This window comes from Rhopalosiphum padi, chromosome 2 (genome assembly GCF_020882245.1).
Source record: "Rhopalosiphum padi isolate XX-2018 chromosome 2, ASM2088224v1, whole genome shotgun sequence".
NCBI lineage: Eukaryota > Metazoa > Arthropoda > Insecta > Hemiptera > Aphididae > Rhopalosiphum > Rhopalosiphum padi.
Genome location: NC_083598.1, coordinates 19,377,006 through 19,402,414, shown reverse-complemented (window position 1 = coordinate 19,402,414; position 25,409 = coordinate 19,377,006). Strand labels below are relative to the sequence as shown.

Below are 25,409 nucleotides of genomic sequence, written 5' to 3'. Positions count from 1 at the left end.
ACATAATTTAATAATTTTTTTTTTTTTGATTTGTTAAAGTTATAATCCTTATGATGTACCTACCTTATTTTATTAAAAAACTATAATAGATTCATTGAAAAATTAACAGAGAGAGAGAAAGAGAGAGAGTGAGAGAGAGCAAATAATGGATTAGTATAATCAAGTTAATGGTATTTATTAATCAAATTAAAAATTATGCATTTTTTGTATTTTTGTGGAAATCCAATCAAATTTCTTAGTAATGTATCATTTCTAGATACAAATATAATTAAATTCATCGAATATTTTTCTTTCATTATCATGTAGTAAGAAATGAACACGAATTAGGTTTAGTACAATTCTAAGAGTGTATGAGCACACGTAAGTAATATAACACAATTGAGCTTAATAATATTTTATTCAACATAATTTTGTATAGTAATATTGATAGGAAATTTGTAAAGTATTGTTTGGTTTTATTTAATATATGAATAAATAAATAAGAGAATTTAAAATATTAAAAGTAAAAAAAATAGGTAAATTTAGTGTGGGATTATAAATATTACGAAGTGATAGAAGGAAACGTCTTGCAGTAGCACTAGGTACTCAGCAAAAATATTGTTTAAATTAATAATATGGTATACTTGGGCTTAAACTAATGTTATTTTATTTTACTTACCTCGAGTCACAAAGAATCTTTTTAAACCTATAATCATACATTCACATCTAGAGGTCGTTACAGCAACCGTGGCGTATATTATACACCCCTTCTCGTGTTCGACGTTTCAGTCCTTAGATGCATCCATACTAGTACAGTCTCGCATAATTTACGTTTGGTTAAAATGTTATCCATTTTAAAATATCGACAGGAATATTAAATTGATAAGAGACGTTTTGAATTTTATTCTTTGGGTAGTTTATATAATATTTGAATATACAATTTTTCAATCGTAAGTTTACATACATTTTTTTTATTAAGTGTAGACAAATATTATTTTGTTAAATGTTATCATATTAAGTTTTAAATTAAAAAACAAACTATAAATTTATAAGATTGAACAAATATATTTTTAGAACTATGTATAATTTTGATTATTACTTCATGAACAATTTGTCTTAAATATTTTTAAATTTTATTTATTGATAAGTTATTTCAAAATGGAAATAAATGTTTTATACCATTAAAAAATAAATTATCCATATACATTCCATTTATTGAATAAACATATATTATAATATAATTACGATCTCTGCTAATTGGATATTGGTTCATTTGGTTGGAAGTTTCCCATTTTATGTGTTATACTCGTATAATTGTTGGATTAGTGTTGGCTTTTTTCATAAAACTATTCAACGTCTGTATTGATAAGATGTCTTCATCACCTTTGGAGGTCATAAGACATTGGCATAAAGTATTCTATGGTTGCCAAGCAATCCAGAAATTATCTTCAGAAGATCTTATTAAGGTAAGAATAAGAAACACATTTAATTCATATTATACTGTATAAAATCCCGAAATTATTTTAGTATCTATTTCATTAGTGTTTAAGTTTCTTTTTATTTTATTAATCAATCTTTAAGTATTAATAAAAATATCGATTAAAATATAATACTCATAAAGTGTCTCTTTTAATTGAGTATTAAATATCTTACGCTTTATGTAAGTGCTTTTCATATATTAACACATTCAATTTTAAATCATTAATCTTTAAATATTATTAAAACAATTTTTACATATTTATAATAAAATAACCAAAATATGTATATCATATGAAAATAAAAAATAAATTTATTGATCATAATATATTTACTATGATATGATTGTGTTGTAATTGCTTTTAATTTTTCTATGTTAGCTGGTATATAAATTATTTTGTAAACGTTTGATAATTTTTGAAATATTTATTGTATTATATTTATAGCTATACATAATAATTGAGTAAATGCTTCGGATGAAATTCGTCACTATTTATAATTCAAATTTGAATTTTTCAACGAACTGCATTAAAATTGCCTATTAAAACCCCTTAAAATTTTAACATAGTGAAAACTTATAAGTATACAATTAAATGAGTAGGTACGAAATATAGAGAATTATAAACAACATAAAAAAATTGAAAATATTTTTATTGATTATGGTATTATGAACGTTGATTTAAAACGTTTAAATTATCTTTTTAAATGTATCGTATTGTAACCATATATTTTAAGTTAAAATTTTGTTTGTATTTTATGAAGTATGAAATAAAAATAGATGGTTTTTATACGTGTATTATAAATTATACAATATCTGTGTAGTTATGCTTTTGTTAACATTATTTATTTATTCATCGATTATGTATATTAACTTATTCGTTACTCGTAGAACAACCCTCAGGCATGAAAGCAATGGTGTGAAAAAAATTTATTGAAAATTTGAACTTTGAAGAATGAGATAATTAATAGTTATTTTATATTATAATTCATTACTTATTTTATTTTAAATACAATATTTCAATTGATATTCGATAATATTAAATGTAAAAATATACGAAAAATGTTGAATTTATTCTAACATTCGTGTACTTTATAATATTAATTTTAAAAGAGCTGTAAGGAAAATTAAATTAATATAATTATTAATACTTTGAAAAATAAAATGAGGCTTTATTGTACATCATAATTTCTATGATAGTGTTAAATATATTTTCAAATAATTTTAGAGATGGTAAATAAAAGATGCTTTATTTTTAATTAAGCATTTTAAAACTTTGATAACTATTTTATATTTACATTGCTTAATATTGTTCATGTACATAGGTACATTGTTAATTGCTATTTAATCCATTGATGTACAACTTTAAATTGAACCCACTGAAATTGTTTAGTATACTAGAATGACTTCCTAAAAACCAAATCTAATTATAAATAATAAAAAGGATCGGTTAAATTAATCATAATTTAAGCTGTATAAATAATATATTGTGATACGATATAGACATATGTCATATAATTAGAAAATTATTTCTCACTTTCCTTACGCGTAATATACAGATAAAATATTAAAACTTATAAATTCATAAGTCATAACTATTTACATATATATTTTTTTTAAGCCTTGGTAGCTGGGTTATTGAGTTGGTGTTAAAATTACATTTTTTATATAGTTTATATTTTGTTTTTATTAAATAGTTACTTTCTATGTCTCTTTTGGACATTTTGTATTGTCATGACTCACGAGTTTAAATTTTAATTAGTATAAACAATTTTTTTTTATTGATTTAAGAAATTCAATTCATAGATACCGATATTTAATTTTTTTTTTCGTTTTGGTTAATAAACAATTTCTAAGACATTAAAGTTATTTTTAAGATGTATCTTTTATCTTAGAATAAATTTGATATTTATATGATACGTGATAATAAAAATGTTTCTTATTATAGGTACTCATATGTTCTTATAATTGGCTACTAAAATGTATCTATGTATAAAATTCGTATTGTATTTTAACAAGACAATTCATGATAAAACAACACCTGTTTATAAAATTATATTTATATTATAATGTATTTTAATTTTGTATTTTTCTTTAAGTACACATATTGAACGATTTTACACGCGTTATTTATCATAGTGAAAATTTCACAGTGATTGATGATAGAAAAATATAATGCTTTAATTTAGTGATAAATATCTGTAATAATTTGCGATAATTGAATAGGTATTATATGATTATTTTAAAATTTTTTTTTATCTGTAGTAATGTTCCTTTAATATCGATTCCAATCTTTTTTTTTTTTTATAAACACGATTTATTGGTGATATTTAGTATTTGTACCTACATTACATTTATTCCATTAGTCTCGCAACCTAAGTTGTGATCCATGTGACATTATAACAACCTTATTTTGAATTTGAGAAGCAATGTTACTACTAAGATATTACGGAGGTATCTACCCAAGTCACCCTTCATAAGATTTCTGAGCTAACATATATTATTATTTATTAGTTTACGGAAATATTTCGTGGAAAGCATATATATAACAGATATATTTTGTATACATATTATATTATATAGCCTATATTACAGTTACATTATATTATTATTATAAATCTATAACTATATCATTTAGGGTGATTCAATGAGAAATAAAATTTACATAGTTGATGAGGAATACAATTTGCAAATAAATGGGAATAATAATTTATGGCTATTATTGACATTTTAACATCAATTATTAAATATGCTTAGAGTTCTAGAAATATTTGTATTAATACTATCAAAGTTTTAAATAAAAAATATAAAATATTTTGTTTTTTAAAATTATTATTGTAATTAATCCTATACTCAAGATAGTTAAATTTTAAATACTTGATAAATTATTTAATATGATAAATATGAGATATACCTAGACTTTAGTGATACTGTCTAAAGGGTACTAACATTATACATAATTATACTAATACTAACGATTTATATTAGGCTTCATTATTTTGATTGTAGGTATATTTATATTATACTTGTTGTGAAAATATAAATTAATTAGCCATAGCTAAATAAATTACTATTTGAAAATGGTCATAAAATAAAAGAATGTAATTTGAAGTACGAGTTTCTTAAGGTTCAAATAGTTAGTGTTATTCATAGACTTAAATTATGAATTTTTAATAATTTAAATATACCTACCTACAATGTATCTGTAGATATACGGGTAGATAAATTATATCATACATTTGAAATTGTAAATTTATATGTTAACGAAGTTTTAAAAGTTGTAGAATATTTGGTAATCTTAAAAAAAAATAACAAACAAAATAAATACAATTACGAAAGTAAACGTTGTTAAATTTGTCAAGCATTCATGAATAAACAGAATTAAACAATTACCTTTATGCGAAACATTTGATAATATTACTGTGACGATGCTGGATAAGTACGTAGAATGTGTTTCGATGAAATACTTTTTTATTTTTTTAGTTTATTGTCATACAAAATAAATTATATTTGATTTATTTGTACTCTTTAAGATATTTTAATATATTGCATACAACTAGAAGAAAAAAAAATCAAAAACCAATAATGAGTATTATGATAAAAATGATTTGTGTCAACATATTTTTATTGATTATATTTGTATTCAATTCAAAGTTCTTTTAAAATAAATACTAAAAAATATAGTATAACTAAAATATTTTTCTATTGATTACTATTCTTTTACATTAATTGTGGTTACCTTATCCTAATATATGTATTATCATTGGTTTTTATTTGATTTAAAAACAAGTTGTCATGTTGGAATATAATTAATGGCATGTTATTTTAAAACTTCGTACTATTACTAAAGAGTAAGTAAAACATCTTATTTCCTATAAAATAAAATAAAAATAATGCATATTAAGACATAGTGTACTTTAAGAAATTCATATATCGAATGTATTGTTTTTTAAAATTATTTTTTATAAACATACTAAAAATGGCAACTCTATAGTACTGCTATAAATATATCATGATTAGCTGGAAAATTATATAATAGTTACACAATACACATTTTATAATTATGAACCTTGACTTGTTCGACAAATCATTTGTTTGCAATTTTGTTTTGTTTTTTACCTTTTATTGGTTTATATATTTACCAATATACATGTTATTTAATTTACTTATCTTTTTTTTTAAATATTTAATTTTAGATCAAATTTTGAAGCGTATCAAAGAACATACTATTCCTAATCTAGGAATAGAACATTTAAGCATTAAGTAGAAAATTACGCAATAAAACGTGTAGTTCCGAGTTCGCATGACACCGTAGAAATGTTTTTCTATAAAATATTTAAGTAGTAGAATGACCATGGTGACCTTATACTATGTAATTAATATTAATTTAACGTCTTGAGGATTTACAACAAAAGAGGTGAGTTTAGAACTTAATTTTCCATCAGCAATTTCACCAGTGGGTAGTTTTCTTTATCTGTCAAGCAAGAATTTATTTTTATTTTTACCTTTAAGGCTTTAACATTGTATAGTGTATATAGTATATACTCATAAATTGACTATTATTTTGTATGTATATATTTACCTTGATTAGTATAGATTGTATAAAATACTATGTTATATTGTGTATGTAACTTTTGTAATATTTTAGTATATTGAATTTTTTCTTAATTCTTTTTTATTGTGCAATATTTATTTTCGACACAATAAAAAAATTTGATCGTCGGATTATATTCAACATTTTATTTTTCAAAGATGTAACGTAAAAATATATTTTAATAAGTTTGAAATGAAATTTTTATTAAATTTTAATATTACATTCTAAATGTTGATGCAATAAGTGAAGAAATCAGAAATATATTATTCAAGTATATTCTAAAGTCAAGTTACTAAATCTATAAAAATAGGGAATTTAATTAGATTGTATTTTAGACAAAATACACTGTTAATATCTATGGAATTATTTCAAGTCGTCCATATTTGTTTCATAGTTATATAAAATGTACTGTTATGTACAGTTCTGTGTAAGAGTGGGATAGTTATAAGAGTTTTGAAATTATAACTATGTTTAAAAAAGTTAGGAAAACATTTTTTGGGGTAATGTAATTGAAATGAATATTATTTGAATAATTACCTTAGTGAATAATAACTCAAATATTGAAAATATGTTTTCAGGCTGCCGAAAGTGGCAACTTAGATGATTTCAACCGTCTTTTTATAGCAGAACCAGCTCGTCTTGATGTGAGAGATTCAAAAGGTCGAGCAGCCGTACATCAAGCAGCTGCCAGAAATAAATTAAATATATTACAATTTATTCGTAACCACGGTGGAGGTAAAAATTATACTAATACGAAATATCTATAGATTTTGCTGTGAGAGAATGACCCACTTCATATAATTTTACCTTAAACCGCAATCAATAGAATATAATAATTGATAATAATATAATATTACTGTCTATTATATAATCATATTCATATTTATACATTTTAAATACAAAATCATTGTATTTGTTATAAACACAATATTTTCGTATTTTAATTTGATACAATAAGTTAGTTATAACTACTATAATATGAATTGATGAATTCAGCACAATAATTCTCACAATTTTGGTCTTGCGGTGGATAAATTTGATTCTTTGCGTATTTGAATGACAGGTATAGTGTTATGAAATAGAGTATAGAAAAATTAAAAATATGAGTAGTTAATAATTTATTATTATTACGTTACGGCCTTAGTGATTTTTAAGGTCAATACTGGGCATATTTTAAAACTAAGAACTTAAAATATGCAAATAGTTTCATATCAGTAAGATAGGTAGATTTCTTATTGTTCTGTTATCACAGAATTTATTCAAAAATATACTTTCGTATAAAAAATAAAATAAAAGTATAAAATACTTTGTTGGCTATATTAAACTGATAAACACGATTCAAAGACCAATAGAAAGCAGAATAGTTGTTTAAATATTTCGTATTTTTTTGGAAGTTTAAGGTATTTAAATTAATATTCACTTACTACTTACACTAAAAACCTAATAGTCATAAATTATGATTAATAATTTAAATAACATACAATCATTTGTGACATTTTTATGTTCGAAATATATTTAATATCAGCTATCGCCAAGAACTTGTACAATAAATTGCTCTACTTTTTATAGGTCTTTAGCATATATTTTTCATTTGAGAACGGAATATTGTAACTTCAAAATCGATATTTTTATCCCCACATAAGATGTATTCTCAACCAATATGATTCTTTCAACCATCACAGTGTTGAATTCGTTCAATCATCCGTCACATTATATTTTTACCATAGTTTATTTATATGATTTGATCTATATTTTTCCATATTATACGTTATTTAGTTCATTTTTATTAATAATTTTATACTAAAAATGTCAAGCAAAAATATAAATTTTTTTTTTATTGTTCAGAAATTAATTTAAATATTTTAATGTTTGAAAATACACTAAATGTACATTAATTAAATTACAATTTCAAATCATTGGTATAGTCAGTAAATATAATAATTTTATATTATGTATTTTATTTAATAAAAAACATACAACAAAAAAATTAGATAAAAAAAAATTAAATAAATTGATTTATTAAAATCGTCTTATAATATTTTAAAATTAAGGAATACCTATAAATATGGCTAGTGATATATAATTTTACCCAATTATACTAGTTATTTATAATTAAATTATATTTACATATTAAAAGAATATGCATATGTAATATATGTATATTTCAAGTTAAATAAATTATTATTATCCATTTTTGAAGTACATTATTATTATTTTTTATTTTATATTTAATTATACACAATTGAACTGCTTTTTATCGAAATATCTGTGAGTACAATAGCCATAAGACGAATAGAATACTTGTAATAAAAAAAATCACATGCTAGTTTTGTTTTAGATTTTGATCATAATAATTTTATAAAAATAATATAAATCTACCCATTTCAATCGAATGTCAGTGAAATATTATACTTATCAAAAAAATATTTGTGTATTTTTCATATATTCAGTGTCAACCAGATATTTCTACGTACGTCCCAGTAATAGACTAGGTAGATATTTTTATCCAGATGCCATAACCATCATAAAATATAATATTATATTTTTGTCGTTTCTTGTTTTGATATTTTATAAAATTGTCTTCTTATTTCGTTGTAAAAAATTGCAATCCAAGAAACAGTAGCTTGTAATTGGTGATTGATTATTTAAAGTAATAAATTCGTGTTTTAAAACTTACTGATAAAATATTAATAAGATCGAAGTGAGTATTTTTTAATATTAAATTTTTTCAATAGATTTGAACTTAAAAGATTCTTTTGGAAACACTCCATTGCACATAGCAATTGAACACAATTCTCTGGACGCAGTGGAATATTTGTTTCAAAAGTAAGTAATATTTTTAAATTATAAATAGTAAACATAATAATATTTTTAAATGTTGAATCTGTATTAAAAATGAATAGTTTATTGTTTATTCACTGGAGAATAATTTGTAAATTGTTTATACGTAATTTAAATTAATCAAAAAAATGAAAAATCTAATAATATCTGCCTTCAATAAAAATAAATGTACATACATAATTTGTTTAATATAGGTAGTTACATATTATGAAATAGGCTTTAGAGAGCTCTCGGATTCTCTATCGTTTTATCTTTAAAATTAAAATAAGGTACGTACACAGTTATACCGATGAGTTTCCCTACACTATAGGTATGTAGCTCAGGCAATGGATTTGTCAATAGTTATAGGTTTAAATTCTAAAGACGTTCGGAAAATAATGTAAAACTGAAGCCGTATACTACAGTTATGGAATATATATTCAAATTAATTATCATCATAAAATGTTGATCGAAAATCGTGATTTGACAAACGACTATAATGTATTTTCAACGCAAAAAGTATATCGATAAATTGGAAGAGATACCTATACTATAATACCTACTTGAAAGAACAATTACATTACTTACTACATCAAAGAAAGTATTTTTGTATACAGGAATATTAAAACTACACTAACGAGTACAGACGTTTGTTATAAATAAAATCATTTTTGTTAACAATTTACACATATAAATATTAAATATGAAATAAATAATCACGAATACAATAATCTTTGTTTTTGGAATAAAAATAGTTTATCATATTTACGAATTTGAATTCGTATTATTCTTATTTACTTTAATTTTACATCTAATATCGTATTGATAAATAAAATAATCGTAGATTGAAGAATAGTTAGAATGAAACCACTTTAATCTTTTGTTGAGATATTTACTTCAGAGTGGATCTGTAGTAATAATAATCATAGAGTATCTATAGATATTTTCAATTGCGTATTATTGACGAAAATCCCATGACAAAAAAATAATATTTATTCTTAAAATAAAAAAACACGCTTGGTGATTTTAATCTTCAATAATATACAGCTAAATACAATTATGAATATCTATGATTTAAATTAATTAAATTAAGTAAGCAATGTAGGGGCGCACTAATAATTAACTTGTGATTTGCGAATCTAAATCATCCGGGGTGTCACCCAAACGCATACAAAAAAATTCATTCAAATCGGTCCAGCCGTTTAGGAGGAGTTCAGTGACATACACATGTACAGTAGAATTATATATATAAAGAGATATATTTTGTAAGCTCAAGGTTTTCAAAGATTGTCCATACTCAGAATTATTACACATGCAATTTTGTCACTATATGTTGTATAGCGAATATTGTTAACATAAAGTTATGCCTTGCATACCAAAACACCTATTTGAGAAGGGTTGACACTTAGTAATTTGTATTACATTTATAAAATAGAGTATCTATAAAACAATTTTTTTTAGGATATTAAATATTTTTGTCGGTTATGCAATTTTTTTATTTTGTTAAATTGAAAAAAACAACGCACACGTCACTGAGTACCTATTTGTGTTTATTTAAAGCTAAAACACTTTTTTTCTTGATAAAAATTAAGGTAATTGACAATTGTATTAAGTTCAAAACTTATGTTAGGAGCAATGTTTTTAAATTGATACATTTTAGGAATTTTATAAATTTGAAAATAAAACACTTGCGCCACTACAATTATGAAGGTAGATACGCTTAATTGAGAATAATGATGGTGGACTTTTTAACTGATTTTTATTCTTTTGTTTTTAATTCCGTTTTATTATTTTTTTAGTGTTCTTAAAAAACTTGAGCTAACTAATGGTCTAATATAAGTTTCTAATAATGTCAGTTATTAAAGTTAGATAATAACTATTTATAATTTTTCTGATCTGTATGCTATTTTGTTATTATTATTATTATTATCATTCTTTTAAACTTATAAATTAGATTCTAAATTATACTTATAGGATATGTTCATTATTATTTTTCAGTTTTCCAAAATAAAGTATTAGTTTTATTTATATATTTATATACGTATATTATTCAAAATGTATACCTTACAAGATATACATTTTGAATATATATTAACTGTTAGTAACAGTTAGGTTAGAAATCTACAATAATAGGTATATTTATTTTATAGGTAATTCAATTTTAAAATACGCAAATTAGGTACTTAATTATATGGTACATTAAGTATATTACCTATACTATTATACTAATATTTAAATTGTGAGTCCCATTAATCCCAATCAAAAATGTCATCTAGGTTTTTACAGAGTTTAAGAATGTCTTTTACATGTCAGATTTTAATAAAAGTACTTGAATCAAACTTTAATATTTATAATTTTCCGAATACAAACTGTAATTTACTAATTGCATATAATATATATCAAATCGCTTACAGTTTGGTACTTTAATATCAAGATTCAAGAGTTTATTTTTTATACTATTTTATATACTTTGTAATCTTTATGACTATATATTTGTTAAAGTCTTAGTCATATTTTTGTATGATTTTAATTGTTTTAATATTCTCTAATTCTAAATTCTAAATTAATCTGATTTTTCTACAAAATATATCTAATTAACGCGTATGAAAAATAATTTAAGATTATTTTGTTTTAGATAGATAGGTAATATAGATGTAGTAGGTATATATATTTAGATAAAATTAAATATATATTCTAGACACCATTAATGTTTAAAATTGATTACACTTGAGTTAATACATATGGCAAATTCGATGGTAACAATATAATATAAAATAATAGAGGTCTTTGAATTTTTCCGTACATATCTTTTATGTTGACGTATGTAGGTTATACCATATTTGAATTCACTAATTGTTACCTACTGCACATGCCTTATTAAATTTTTTCTAAAACATTGTAATGCATACGTTTATAAAGTGGTGCTGACCCGAGTGCATTAAATGACAAAAAGCAAGCGGCTTTACACTTAGCGGTCGAGCTAAACCGTGTAGCCGTTCTTCAAGTAATGTGCAAATTTAAAGATCGGATTGAAATCGGCCAAGGTGGCAAACATGGTAGGACAGCACTTCACTTGGCTGCCATACACGATAATGACGAATGCGCACGTATATTGGTGAGTAACTCGTTTTTGCATTCGACAATATTATGGCCAAAATGCAGCTAGTGGTGTAGCGTGTAGCTACTATTATAATGTTGTATTGTAAGTTTTATTTAATCACTGTTTTGTATCTCGGAAATTATTGCATAAATATCTATCTTCGAATGCATGGCTATATTGATTAATATGAGATTTCTATCAATCATATCCATGTTTTAATCAAATATTTTAATTAGAATATGTTAGAAATGAACAGAATAAAGTCCATAATAGATAATAATATGACAATAGATGTTTACTAAAATATTATATTAGTGTCAATGGCTGACCACTTGTTGCTTCCGTAGTAGCTAAATCATTACAATTTAAGATATAGATATTATTTACAAGTGAGAATATGAGATAATGCATAAATGTCATACGAAAACTTTTGTAATTAGTGTACAATCCCCGTGTTACAAAATAAATGTATCATCCATAGATATTGAATGATTAATATTAAATGCTTATTGATCCCGTAGTGCATTACACGCAAGTTATTTATCAGACAAATTTCAGGTCACAAGTTTCGCAGATTCAAAATTAAAATTTTCCATTGACGAAGATACTATACCGAATCGAAAGTCATATAGGTAATTTCTTATCGTGAGCAATACGCTATATTTATTATATTAAATTTCGTAGTGGTTGGTAAAAATATAAACATACACACATATTGTTAACTGTAATATATTTTAATAACATCAATATAAGTTTGTGAACCTATGGCATTAGTTTCAGTTTCTTATGTTCAATATTCAAAATGTGCCTGACGTGGAAATATACTAAATATTATAAGAAACGGTGCAATATTTGTCCGATAAAGGTTTGACTATAATATTTGTCTCAGATACTATTTATGAGCGTCCTTTACGCAACAAAACCTTTGACTAATATAATATTTTTATAACATCGAGGTTTTCTCAAGATCTATTTCCTTTTTATTGTTTAGTTTATTAACAAGTTGTCTGTAGTCGTATCATATTATAATTAATTTTTTGTTGACTTTCACACTACGCAATCATACACCAAATTAATTATTTTCCATAATACGATCATACAATAACAAATTCAATCAATAAATAACTATAATTATAACAATATGCATATATTTCATATTTTGTTATGTGCAGTCCATTTTTTTTTATTATTAAACTAAGTATAAGTAATCTAATGAGTTATTACTTGAAAATAAAATGTAATGTAACTATAATAAATAGTTCGAATAAGTATATATAGCATGTGATTATATAAAATAACAATGATGATAATAATATTGTTCATTGAATCATCATAAATATTATTAGTTATTGCCTATTGTAAAAGTTCAAGTTTAAAGGGCGCTTATTTTCTACTGGTGCAACATTTTCTAGTTAGTTTAATGTATGCTATCCTATGATTATAGATGCGAGACCTGGGTGCTGATAATAGACAACCCTGTCACAATGGATATTACCCAATTCACGAAGCAGCAAAAAATGCAGCGTCCAGAACGATGGAAGTACTTTTGCAATGGGCTGAGAGCAGAGGCAATTCAAGACATCAAATGATATCGTTTTTCGACGCCGAGGGAAACGTACCGCTTCACTCTGCAGTACATAGTGGAGATTTTAAGGTAAATAAATACAAAAACCAATGATTGAAAAGCAAGTGAATTGGTGTAAAATGTCAAGCTGAAGGATTGGGGTTGAATTTCATAAAGGGATTGTTTATTTAATGTACACAGTATAATGTAGATAATACGAAGTGTTTGAATTTGGAATATTTGTGTATATAAAAAGACCAACTACAGACCACTGAATTCAATTATCTACACACACAAATGACAACAATAAAAACTTTATTTTTAATTTAAAACTTTATACTTATTATAGAATTATATTGGCATAGAACTAAGCTCAAATACACTTAAATTTAATCAGATTTAAATCAAACAACTTAATCGTATACGCTGTATTACCCTAACCCATAATATTTTTTTCATCATTTCTAAATTAATTTCAAACTAAATAAAATTACTTTAATTTGTATAATGTTTTTTATTAGGTTCTAAGTGTAGATAAATAACAATAAAACGATTTGTCTTAAATATACTCGGATGAACACATCTTATAAATCTAACTAGCAAAATTAAATAAAATTCACTAATTAACCAATAATAAAAGCTAATATAATTTTTGTACAACTCTACTTTTAGATCACTTATTGTGTCTGGATAGGTATCTGGTATACCGTATTCTTCTCTTAAATGCAATGCAATGCATTAGCTTGGTTTGTTATTAATTAAAAAATTAAACAAGCAATTGATAACATTTATATTGCAGTGCCGTAGCCAAAATTTTTTTGGGGGGGCACTTAATTATTTTAAATTTTTGCAATGCTAGAATACCTATTTATTACCTATAACTTTATGACCTCTTTGTTTATTAAGTGTTAACTACACATCTATTTCTTATGACTATAATTATGTTACTGCAACTATGGTACACTTACATTTAACATAACAATGTAGTAATAGGTATTAATATTATTGTAAACCATTGATTAATGTATTAATTAATATAAGTATATTTATATCATTATATATGTGTAGTAAACACAACATTTTATTTTTTATTCGAATATTTTTACTATTTACTATTTATTGTAGCATACAAAATAATAATTTTTAAATTTTATCAAACATATAATATGAAACAAGCCTATAGATGATCTTATATAAATGAGATAGTTAAAAATAAAGGAGATTATGATGAAGCAGCTAAACAAATTTAAATGATATATATATAACAATTATACTGTAATTGTGGTCACAAGAAAATGGTATCCGCTTGTACTTCTAATCTAAAATCCGTGCTTATCATTACTATTTGACATTTATGAATACAAATCCAAATAATTTGTTGTTATCATAAATTTACCTTGAATTATATGAATATGTTTATTAATTATATAATATAGGTAACTTAAAAAAAATTTGTATAATATATTATTTACTAGTTAACCAAAAATAAAAATTCGGAGAGGGGTGCGCGTTCCCCAGTGCCTCCTGTCTATGGCACAGATTTACAGTTATAACTTATCACTTAAAACTTGGATACAAATAATTATTAAGGTTTACTTAAAAGTTAAATGATATTGATTAAATACTAAAATATTATTAATATTAATAGTATTTTAAATATAAATTATATTTAGTCTATAATATAATATAATATAATATAATAATACGAGAATTTTAATTGTTTTTTATTTTTTATTTAGGCTGTGGAATTATGTTTGAAATCTGGAGCGAAAATTTCAACTCAACAATATGATTTGTCCACTCCAGTTCATTTGGCTTGTGCTCAAGGAGCCATAGACATAGTCAGATTAATGTTTGGTTTACAGCCTGACGAAAAGGCCCAGTGTTTATGTTCTTGTGATGTACAGAAAATGACGCCACTTCATTGTGCTGCTATGTTTGACCGATCTGAAATCGTACAATATCTTATAGAAGAGGTAAAAACTCATATCGAAAAAACATATTTTTTTTGTAATATATAGTGCATATCAGAATATTTTTAGGGAGCCGACATAAACGCTTTGGATAAAGAAAGTAGATCTCCATTGCTGTTAGCTGCCAGTAGGTCGGGATGGAGGACAGTTGCAAGTTTAATTCGATTAGGCGCTGACATTCAAGTTAAAGATTCCAGCAAAAGAAATGTCTTACATTTAGTAGTTATGTATGGAGGAAGACTTGACGAATTTGCTCACGAGATCACAATGGTAATTTTATCATCATAAGATAATAAATTTAAAAACCATTTGCGTATACATATATAAATGAATAAATTATATTTACACAAAAATAACTAAGGTGTTTAATCTATATAGAAAAAAAAGGTGAAGTAGGTAACCCTTAAAATTTATAGTAGGTGTCGAGTTTACCTAGCAAGTTACACTGTACTACATGTAATACAATATAATGATGTTGAAAATTAAAGCATTTTTCTACTATAAATCGTATAAATATACACAAAAAAAGAATAAAAAAAATATAAATTGTTGTAAAATCAATACATTGTTTTGCTTGGAATTTAAAATAGATAAAATTATGTTTTTTATTTTTTCATTTTTAAAATTAAGTAGAAACAGTAAAAAATAAAAAACTTTCTGAGCTTGGTTTATTATAATATATACCTAATGGCTAATATATATATACATACTTTAATTTTTATAAAATCGTATTGTGCTCAAACAAAAAATAAAATCAATATTCTAAATACTCTATGCGATTGAATATATTATTTTAATAACTAGCTATTTTCGATTACATAAAAATTAAAAATGAATACAAACTTTTTTGTTACTAAAAAAATCGTGAAACTTAGAGGAACTTTTTATAAACTAATTTATCATTATCTATTGATTAGAAAGAAATTTTACTACCTTGAAGTTTATTTCAGGATTAAACATTTTAAGTTCAGCATTTTATTTCTAATGAAAATATTTTATAGTTGGTATATTTTTCTTTGCCTTATGAAGTTATGAGATTTTATGTATAAACTTTTTTTCGCGAACACCTCTTTCCTATGTGCTAAAATTGTATTTATAAATACAAAAGAATAATTATTTTAAATCTTTATTAGAAGTGAGAATAGTAATTCTGTGATTTCAGTTAGAATATGAAAATTATAATTTTTTTAGATATATATATTATCATCTTCTTAATACCCTCCTAACTTAGGTTAAATAAAGTATCTGTGTAAAGTTCTGCGGAAGTTCATGTGCAGGTCATGTGGATACAATATATCTTATAGCTATAATAGCTTCTAAATTATACAGTGAGTGGGTGGTAAGATATGTTTAGAGACTATATTTATGTTGGTGCTACGTTGAAGAATACAGCGAGAAATTTATGCGGATAGATTGTAAGAACAATACCATAGTGACTCAGTTTTAATTACCTTTAGCGCCAATGCACACATTCAGTAGCTTTAATCAGTGTACTATTTATTAATTAATATTTGTTTAAAAGCAGATGAGAACTATTAATTATCTAAATAAGGTATCAGATAAGAAGTTTAGATCTTTTGTTAGGATTCAGTTTTCCATTATATGTGTTTAGTGTATAATACGTATAATCTTATTACAAATCCATAATGTTTAATAATTACTACATTATTATTATTTTTTTAATAATATATTGATTCATAAATATTATTATAAATGTAATTCCTTTAATATTATATGAAAAACAAGTTATTAGGTAGGTATTAAATATTTGATTAGAGTATTGATTTTATATTAAATAATTTATAATTAATGTAGTTTCATAAAATCGATGACTATAAAGCAAAGTGTAAATGTTTAACAATATCATTCGATACTATTTTTAAATAATTATTAATATAATGCATACAGTTATATGAACCGTACCTATTAAATTAAAAATATGAAATAATTAAAAAATGTTTTTTTTTTAGTCTAAAATGAATTTTATTTATTTATTTTAGTATAGTAATTACGGTTTACATTATAGGCAAACCATCAAGGAGCTTTGGAATTGTTATTGAATGAAAAAGATAATACTGGATGTTCACCTTTGCATTACGCAAGTAGAGGTGGGCACATACGAAGTTTGGAAAGCTTAATTCGACTAGGAGCATGTGTGAATATAAAAAATTATAACGGCGAAAGCCCTTTACACTTTGGTGCTAGGTATGGGAGATATAATATAGTCAAAAGATTATTGAATTCAGAAAAGGGGGCTTTTATTATAAATGAATCGGATGGCGAAGGACTTACACCTTTACATATAGCATCTCAACAAGGTAATTTTTAACTAAATTTTTTTTAAATTTATTATTGGTATACAGTTTTAAATATTGTACAATATTTAACATATCTATTCGCAGGACATACAAAAGTAGTGCAATTATTCTTGAACAGAGGAGCCTTATTGCATCGCGATCACAAAGGTCGTAATCCTTTACATTTAGCTGCTATGAGTGGTCATACACAAACAATAGAACTATTACATTCTGTACACTCACATCTACTAGATCAATGTGATAAAGATAAAAATACAGCTTTGCATTTAGCGACTATGGAGAATAAACCAAATGCTATAACACTGTTACTGTATATGAACTGTAAATTATTATTCAACTCTTTAGATTTGAGTGCAATTGATTACGCAATTTACTATAAGTTTCCCGAGGCTGCACTAGCGATGGTTACTCACGATTCAAGGTAAATTATTAATTTATGTTATAAATAATATGTCAAATATTTGTGTTGTCAAGTTAAAATTGTATTATTGTTTTAGAGCTGAAGAAATAATGACATTGAAATCAGATAGGCACCCTTGTGTTACATTGGCGTTGATCGCATCCATGCCACGTGTTTTTGAAGCTGTACAAGACAAATGCATAACAAAAGCTAATTGTAAAAAAGATTCCAAACAATTTTATGTGGGTAATATTAAATAAGGAAATATTGCCAATTAAAAAAAAAAAAAATTTTTATTTCAGATAAAGTATTCATTCTCATGTCTTCAATGTCCAATGGTTCAAAAAAATGGAGCGACTGGTACATTAAAACCCACTCCGTTGCCTGCCTTGAATGTATGTTATAATGATAAATTATTTTGGTTTTCATTGATATTTTTATTTTATAACTAGGCAATGGTCAACCATGGTAGAGTTGAACTCTTAGCACATCCATTAAGTCAAAAGTATTTACAAATGAAATGGAATACATATGGAAAATACTTTCATCTTGCACATTTATTGTTCTACACGATATTTTTAATATTTGTAACTTTATTTTCCTCTCAACTAATGGTTTACAATAATCAAGATAATATGTATAATGCTACGAGTAATGCACTATTAACTGTCGATACTACGGTAAATATAAAATATTTTTAATATTATTTGTTTATTTTTTTACACAAATAAGTAATATTGTATTTTTTAGACAAATGTAGCCACGCTTAAGACAGTAGCAGTTATGATTGTCATTTATGTGTTCATGAACAGCGCTCGTGAAGGGATTCAATTCTATCAACAAGGATGGCCATACCTATTGGATCCCACGAATGTTGTGGCGATATTGTTATATTTTTCAGCTATAGCCATGATTGCACCGATATTAACAAATTGTTTGCCTGAGTATCAAATATCTTTTGCTAGCATAACTGTATTTCTTAGCTGGTTCACGTTACTTCTTAATCTACAGAGGTAAATTAAAACAGAGAAAAATACATTAAAAACTAATTAATAATATACCTAATCATCATTTTGTAAGTAAAGTTAACGAAAAATTTCCAGTACCTAGTTGATTAAATAAATTAGACAAATATTAATAAAACATTATACCATATAATTTAAAGTGATTTGATGATAAATAATGTAACTATTCGTTTGTTTTGTTAGATTCGATCAGGTAGGAATATACGTTGTTATGTTTCTCGAAATCTTACAAACCTTGATCAAAGTACTGCTCTTATTTTCTATATTAATTGCTGCTTTTGGTTTAGCGTTTTACATTTTATTATCGAGGGTAAGTTTATAATTTTAAAATTTTAATATGTTTCACCATATTTTTGCATGTAAATCAGGTGAATAGTATTTTTTTTTTTTTTATTTTTTTTTAAAGGAAATTTTCTTACACACATATTTTTTGAATATTTGTTAGGGTAATCATTTGTCATTTAGTACGATACCAATGTCATTATTACGGACTTTTGCAATGATGTTGGGTGAAATAGATTTACTGGGAACTTACATACAACCTTTGTATGCTGAAGACGACGACCAAGAAAATGGTCAGGCTAGAACGCCTAGAACTATACCATATCCAGTCCCCGTGTTTTTGATGCTTGGCGTATTTATGGTTCTCATGCCTATTCTTCTAATGAATCTACTTATTGGTTTGGCTGTTGGTGATATAGAATCTGTCAGACGAAATGCACAGCTTAAAAGACTAGCGATGCAGGTAAAAAAATATACAATACTAATTTTGGTATAAATATATTGCTTACATTTCACGTGTAATTTAATATAGATTAGGTATACCAAGTGATTAATTTAACGTATGACCCTTATTATTTTAAAAACTATGAACGTTTATGAGTATATTTTTCGGATGATTTTAAGTTATTAAAAACAATATTTTTTGATAATTTAAAATTTTTTAAAATTTTTTTCATTACTACACGCTTTTTTAGTTTCTTATTCCAAAGCAAAATATTTTTGATTTCTTTCAATATACAACAATTGGACTTTGGACGAGTGTTTATGATTCATAACTATTTAAAGTTATATGATGACCAGAGTATAGTAATAAAATGTTAGTTCACTAATCCATTCATTTAAATTTTAAATATTTATAACAAGTAAATTACTCGAAATACTCTTTATAGTATTCTGCTTAGGAATAAGAAATCAAAAATCTTCATTTTCAGTCAAATTAATAAGAAATCTAAAAAACGATATTGATAATAATATAATTTTGTTTTATATCGACTTAACGTTAAGTAAAAAAATTTTTTTAAAAAAAATATTGTTTACCGAAATAATGAGTGTTTTAAATTAAAAGAATTATACCGTATATGTATATGATATAACATTAAATTTAATCAAGTCTATCGAACAGCTGCATATTTTTATTTTTATTTTTATATTGCTTTGTATCCATATATATGATACTTGATATCACTTCGGTATATTCATACACTCATGCACACGATTTTTGACGCTAATTTGCTAATTTATCTCTTTTCCGTAAATGCATAAAATCAATTTTTTAACATAATTTTATAATAAATAGGTAAGTATTTTCTAAACAAAATAATTTCATTACAATAATCGTGATAATATTCTTGATCAAAATTTGTTGTCGATTCATTAAGTAGGTATATAAACTATAATATTGTAATATTTATAAATCACGCATGTAAGCTTATATACGTATACCGAGTTAGGTACCTAATCTAATCGTCAATTTAAAACCACTATAACGTAACCATGTAAACGTATTAGCTAGTAACTATTACTAGAAACTCCTTAAACTTGCAGACGGCAGTTGCGGGCTGCATCACGAAGCGACACGCGACGCTCTTTTACGTACCAAGCTATGTACTTAATACTTTAGCACAGCATACGTTTTATTAAATCTACCTAAAAATGAACCGACGATAGTTGACTAAAAATATAATACTGTTACTTATTTCATAGTTGAGACGACTCGCGGCTGATCAAAAAAAAAAAAAAAAGATAAGAATATTGTAATACCAAATAGGTACTATTTGTACTTTGGAAAAATGTAATTTCGATAAAAATAGTGTGCATTGATAACTCGCATCATAATCATAGTTTTATATACCGACAATACAGATAATAAATTGTTTAACAAAACATCGCCAAATAAAAAATCCAATTGAAGGATTTATCAATTTTTATTGATTTTTTTTGTTGCGGTTTTGTTAAAACGCAATCACTGTACTTAGAATTGATGAGGAATATGTGTTTTAAATGTGTAATGTGTAAAAACCTTCCTAAAAAAGATCCTTGCTTAGAGTTTAATATAATATTATATCGTATAAGTTTTGTACACGAGCATCGAACTATAGAGTGTTTGCTCGTTGCTCGTGTCATGAATGCATATAATACACATTTTTTATTTACATATAAAACTATTACTTATTTATAATAATTTTAAAAAGTCACGTGCCATTGAAAAAACCAATAAACTTACGCTCAACCAACAATTTGACTGTTTTTTTTCAAGGTTGTGCTGCATACAGAGCTGGAACGCAAGTTGCCACGCGTGCTGATGGAAAAGATCGATAAAGCGGAACAGATCGAATATCCAAACGAAAGAAAAACAAAAATGGGCTTTTTGGATTTTATCTTGCGAAAATGGTTTTGTAACCCGTTCTCTGATGACGGTAAGCCTTCCAACAATCATAATTTCAGCTGCTCCGCTCAGGTTTACGGTTAGTCGCTCGCGGCTCTAAGTTTTTTCGTGTATCCGATTTGTATTGCTGCGTTCACACTGGTGAACAAACTTTGAATTTGAGATGCGTACTACGATAACTTATTTATATATTTTATTGTAATAACTACTGTTTAGTGTAAACGCAGCTTGACCTTTGTAATAATATATAAACAAAACTTTATATTCTATATTTCGCGTTTTTTCGTTATCAACAGCAATCGAAATGGTATTAGAAAATAATGAAAATCATTTGGCTGACGAGATTGGAAAAGTAAAAGATCGATTGAAAACGATCACTAGCTCGCTTGAAAACCAACAAACATTTCTCCGTCTAATTATACAAGTACGCAATGCCACAGCGTTGATTATGTTTGCTAGGTTACATTTTTTTAACGCAATAATATTATTTTTCAGAAAATGGAAATTAAGACTGAAGAAGATGAAGTGGATGAAGGCGTGTCAGCTAAAGAAATGGCGTTCACGAATAATATAAACGGGAAATGGTCTTCACCAAGAGTTAGAACAAAACTTAAAACGTCTTTTAGTTTTTCTAAATGTCACACTAAATAGTTCAATGTAATATTTAGTAGTAAATAGATTAAATATACCTGCAGTGTGTCTTACCGTGTTTATCTTGATAATATATTGTCACACGCCCACTATATTTTGTGCAATATATTATACTTCTTTACCAGCATCATGTTGTCTATAAACGGTTAGGTTATATTACGCGACACGATTGACGTATACGGATCGTAGACCTGAGCAAAATACGAAGCGATTCGTCAAAGTCGAAGTGTGATAATTAGTTGTACGGGGTTCGACAACCGTCTTGCACAAATGAATATACAAAGAATAGATATAATCATAATTTAATTTTTAAAATATTTGGCACAAATTAGCTCTATGGATTAAGACCGTTTAAGGATGTGAAAAAAAGCAAACTAGTTATTTTTTTTTTATAAATTAATATAATAAACGTACCTATAGGTTTATATATATTACGGATATAAGTTTTAAAATTGAATGACAGAGACTAACACGGTGATACACTTTGCTTGTATATAATTATATACATTTAAATATCGATACTCTACTGTTGATTATAGAGTTATTACTAGAAACTTATATTATTAGTATAATGTTGTATTTTCACATAGATATATAAATATATAGCACAGGCGATCACAGTATTTGTTTAGGAACGCATTCTCTATATTATTTTGGACCATAGGCGCAATTTCAATAAAAAAAAAACCGAGGGTGCTTAAGCTCTTCATTTTTCAGTCATAGCGTTGAATCGCTGCAGAATGTGATATTATATAAAAAATATTTGAGGGTGCTAATTTTAAAATTGGGGGTGTTAATACACCCTAAAGCCCGCTAATTGCGCCTATGTTTCGGACTACATAACATTGTTACGACCTTTATCCAAGAATAGGTCTGTTTTTGATTTTGTTTTTTTGCAACAGGATTTATTTGTAAAAACAAGTTTTATGTTTATTTGCTTTATCTTAAATTTTGCCACATTTTTGGTTTGTGCAGGCGCTCTTGTAGCCAAGTTTTAATTAAAATTTTGAAGAGGAATATCTTTAACTGGTTGGTTTGATTTAAAGAAACACAACCTTTTTTAAATAAATATTTATCTAAAATAATAATTATAGAACGGTTTTATTTTTACGTAAAATACAAATTAATATTTACAATAAATAAATTATAATCCATATCTACTAAATAAAACAATTTATATTTTAAACAATTAATTCATATATGAACTTAATTTTGTGTTCATATACGAACACCAATACTATTTAAAAATGTATTACTTAGGGTTATTTTTAATAATATGTTTCATTATTCAGATACAGGATGATTATTTAATTAATTAATCATAGTACAATTTTGGTTCGCCATTAATTTATCAATATGTAAAGTTCAATGTTTCTCTAAAACATTAAAAAACCAAAATTTGTTTAAAAAGTGTTATGTTCTAAAGTTATTATTTAAGCATTAAAAAAGGGCTCTTTCAATAATTGTGAAAGCAATGAGGCGAACAAAGTTTGAATTATTTCAAAATATAAAGTCTTGTGTATAACAGTTAATAACTACCTAATAATTTAAAGTTTAGAAATAATAATTGTCCTGTATTATTTATTGACTGATATGTTATGTTAATAATCATCCTGTGTATGTATACATTTATTAACTGCATATTATATTTTAATGTTATGTAGTATTAAGCGTTTAAACTGTATTGACAATTGTATCAATATAGATGAAAGCCTGATATGAAATCGAATTCTTGTATGTGATAATTTATTATTGAATAGTTTTAAACGTTATAGTAGTTAAACTTGTGGTGGCTATCCTAGTAGATATTATATTGTGACGTTGTGTTGATTGTGCTGCTGACATATTTGGCTTCCTTCTATAAATATTTTGTATGCCACAAAATACTTGAATACCTATAAAATTCGATGTTTCAATTGTTTGGCCATTTTTGGTTGAAAAACAAAGATATTAAATTCATAACCCCTTCATTAGCCCAAATGTCATAAATGCCACTAATGCAATCATCATAATACATAATGGGATATACCTGCCATCAGAAATATAATTATATTATGATGAATAACAATTTATAGAGAATAACACTTTTCGATTAAAATATCTATTAACCAATGACAATATATTGTTTTCCATTAATTTGTCCCTACATAGACACACCCAATATTATGCATATTGTGTGTATAATATGCAGTTGATCCTTGATTCATTATTCTATCAAGGTTTTATTTAGATTTTATAAATCCATATACAAGCGCACACGCTACATTATATTTGGCATAAATGAAAAAAATAGAAAAAAGATTTATTAAAATAAAATTATTTTCCTCAATAATTATAAAACTTAAATAAATATAAGTATATCTAATTAGGTATCTAATAGTAAATAGGTACGATTTAAAATTTTAGTCAATACACTGAGTGAAATTGGACATCGTAAATATATAAATACAATTTATGAATTAAATATTATTTATACTATAAGCTTGTTAAAAATATTTTACTTTTCTTGATAATTTTCATAGATTTAATCTATTTTCTAGAAAGTTTTGTTCTTAGCAATATCATTACAATTTGTAGTATATAGGACTTTTTTGATTAATATAAATTAAATCATTTTATTAACTATTAAGTACATTTTTTTTAAATTAATTATTATTATGTGTATAAAATATAATATAAGTATATTATATAGTAATAATAATTTAATGGAAGTACTTCGATATTCACACTATAATACCTAGACAATGCAACCATACGGGTTATATGCTGGTAGTTTCTTATTTTAATAATTCGTAGGCATCATATTGATTCCAATAGAAATACATTATTTAAGAAGATAAGAA

The 25,409-nt window shown here is 25.0% G+C and overlaps 1 protein-coding gene across 5 annotated transcripts in view; it reads left to right on the top strand.

Moving 5' to 3' along the window:
• The window catches only part of LOC132922258 (transient receptor potential cation channel subfamily A member 1), a 37,219-nt gene extending 12,535 nt beyond the window's left edge, over positions 1-24,684 (top strand). The window contains exons 2-21 of one of the 5 annotated variants that reach the window (XM_060985676.1): positions 1,306-1,445; positions 6,626-6,782; positions 8,783-8,873; positions 11,787-11,982; positions 12,526-12,599; positions 12,742-12,832; positions 13,412-13,621; positions 15,271-15,507; positions 15,574-15,774; positions 17,531-17,822; positions 17,907-18,243; positions 18,320-18,464; positions 18,525-18,617; positions 18,675-18,902; positions 18,973-19,235; positions 19,431-19,557; positions 19,693-19,992; positions 21,787-21,946; positions 22,212-22,339; positions 22,411-24,684. In XM_060985676.1, the coding sequence (XP_060841659.1) occupies positions 1,306-1,445; positions 6,626-6,782; positions 8,783-8,873; positions 11,787-11,982; positions 12,526-12,599; positions 12,742-12,832; positions 13,412-13,621; positions 15,271-15,507; positions 15,574-15,774; positions 17,531-17,822; positions 17,907-18,243; positions 18,320-18,464; positions 18,525-18,617; positions 18,675-18,902; positions 18,973-19,235; positions 19,431-19,557; positions 19,693-19,992; positions 21,787-21,946; positions 22,212-22,339; positions 22,411-22,566 (3,626 nt within the window). In that variant the 3' untranslated portion in view covers positions 22,567-24,684. Of the gene's footprint in view, positions 1-1,224; positions 1,446-6,625; positions 6,783-8,782; positions 8,874-11,786; positions 11,983-12,525; positions 12,600-12,741; positions 12,833-13,411; positions 13,622-15,270; positions 15,508-15,573; positions 15,775-17,530; positions 17,823-17,906; positions 18,244-18,319; positions 18,465-18,524; positions 18,618-18,674; positions 18,903-18,972; positions 19,236-19,430; positions 19,558-19,692; positions 19,993-21,786; positions 21,947-22,211; positions 22,340-22,410 lie in introns of those variants that run through there. The other 4 variants (XM_060985675.1, XM_060985673.1, XM_060985674.1 and 1 more) reach the window with 4 other exon arrangements.
• The last annotated feature ends 725 nt before the right edge of the window (positions 24,685-25,409 follow it).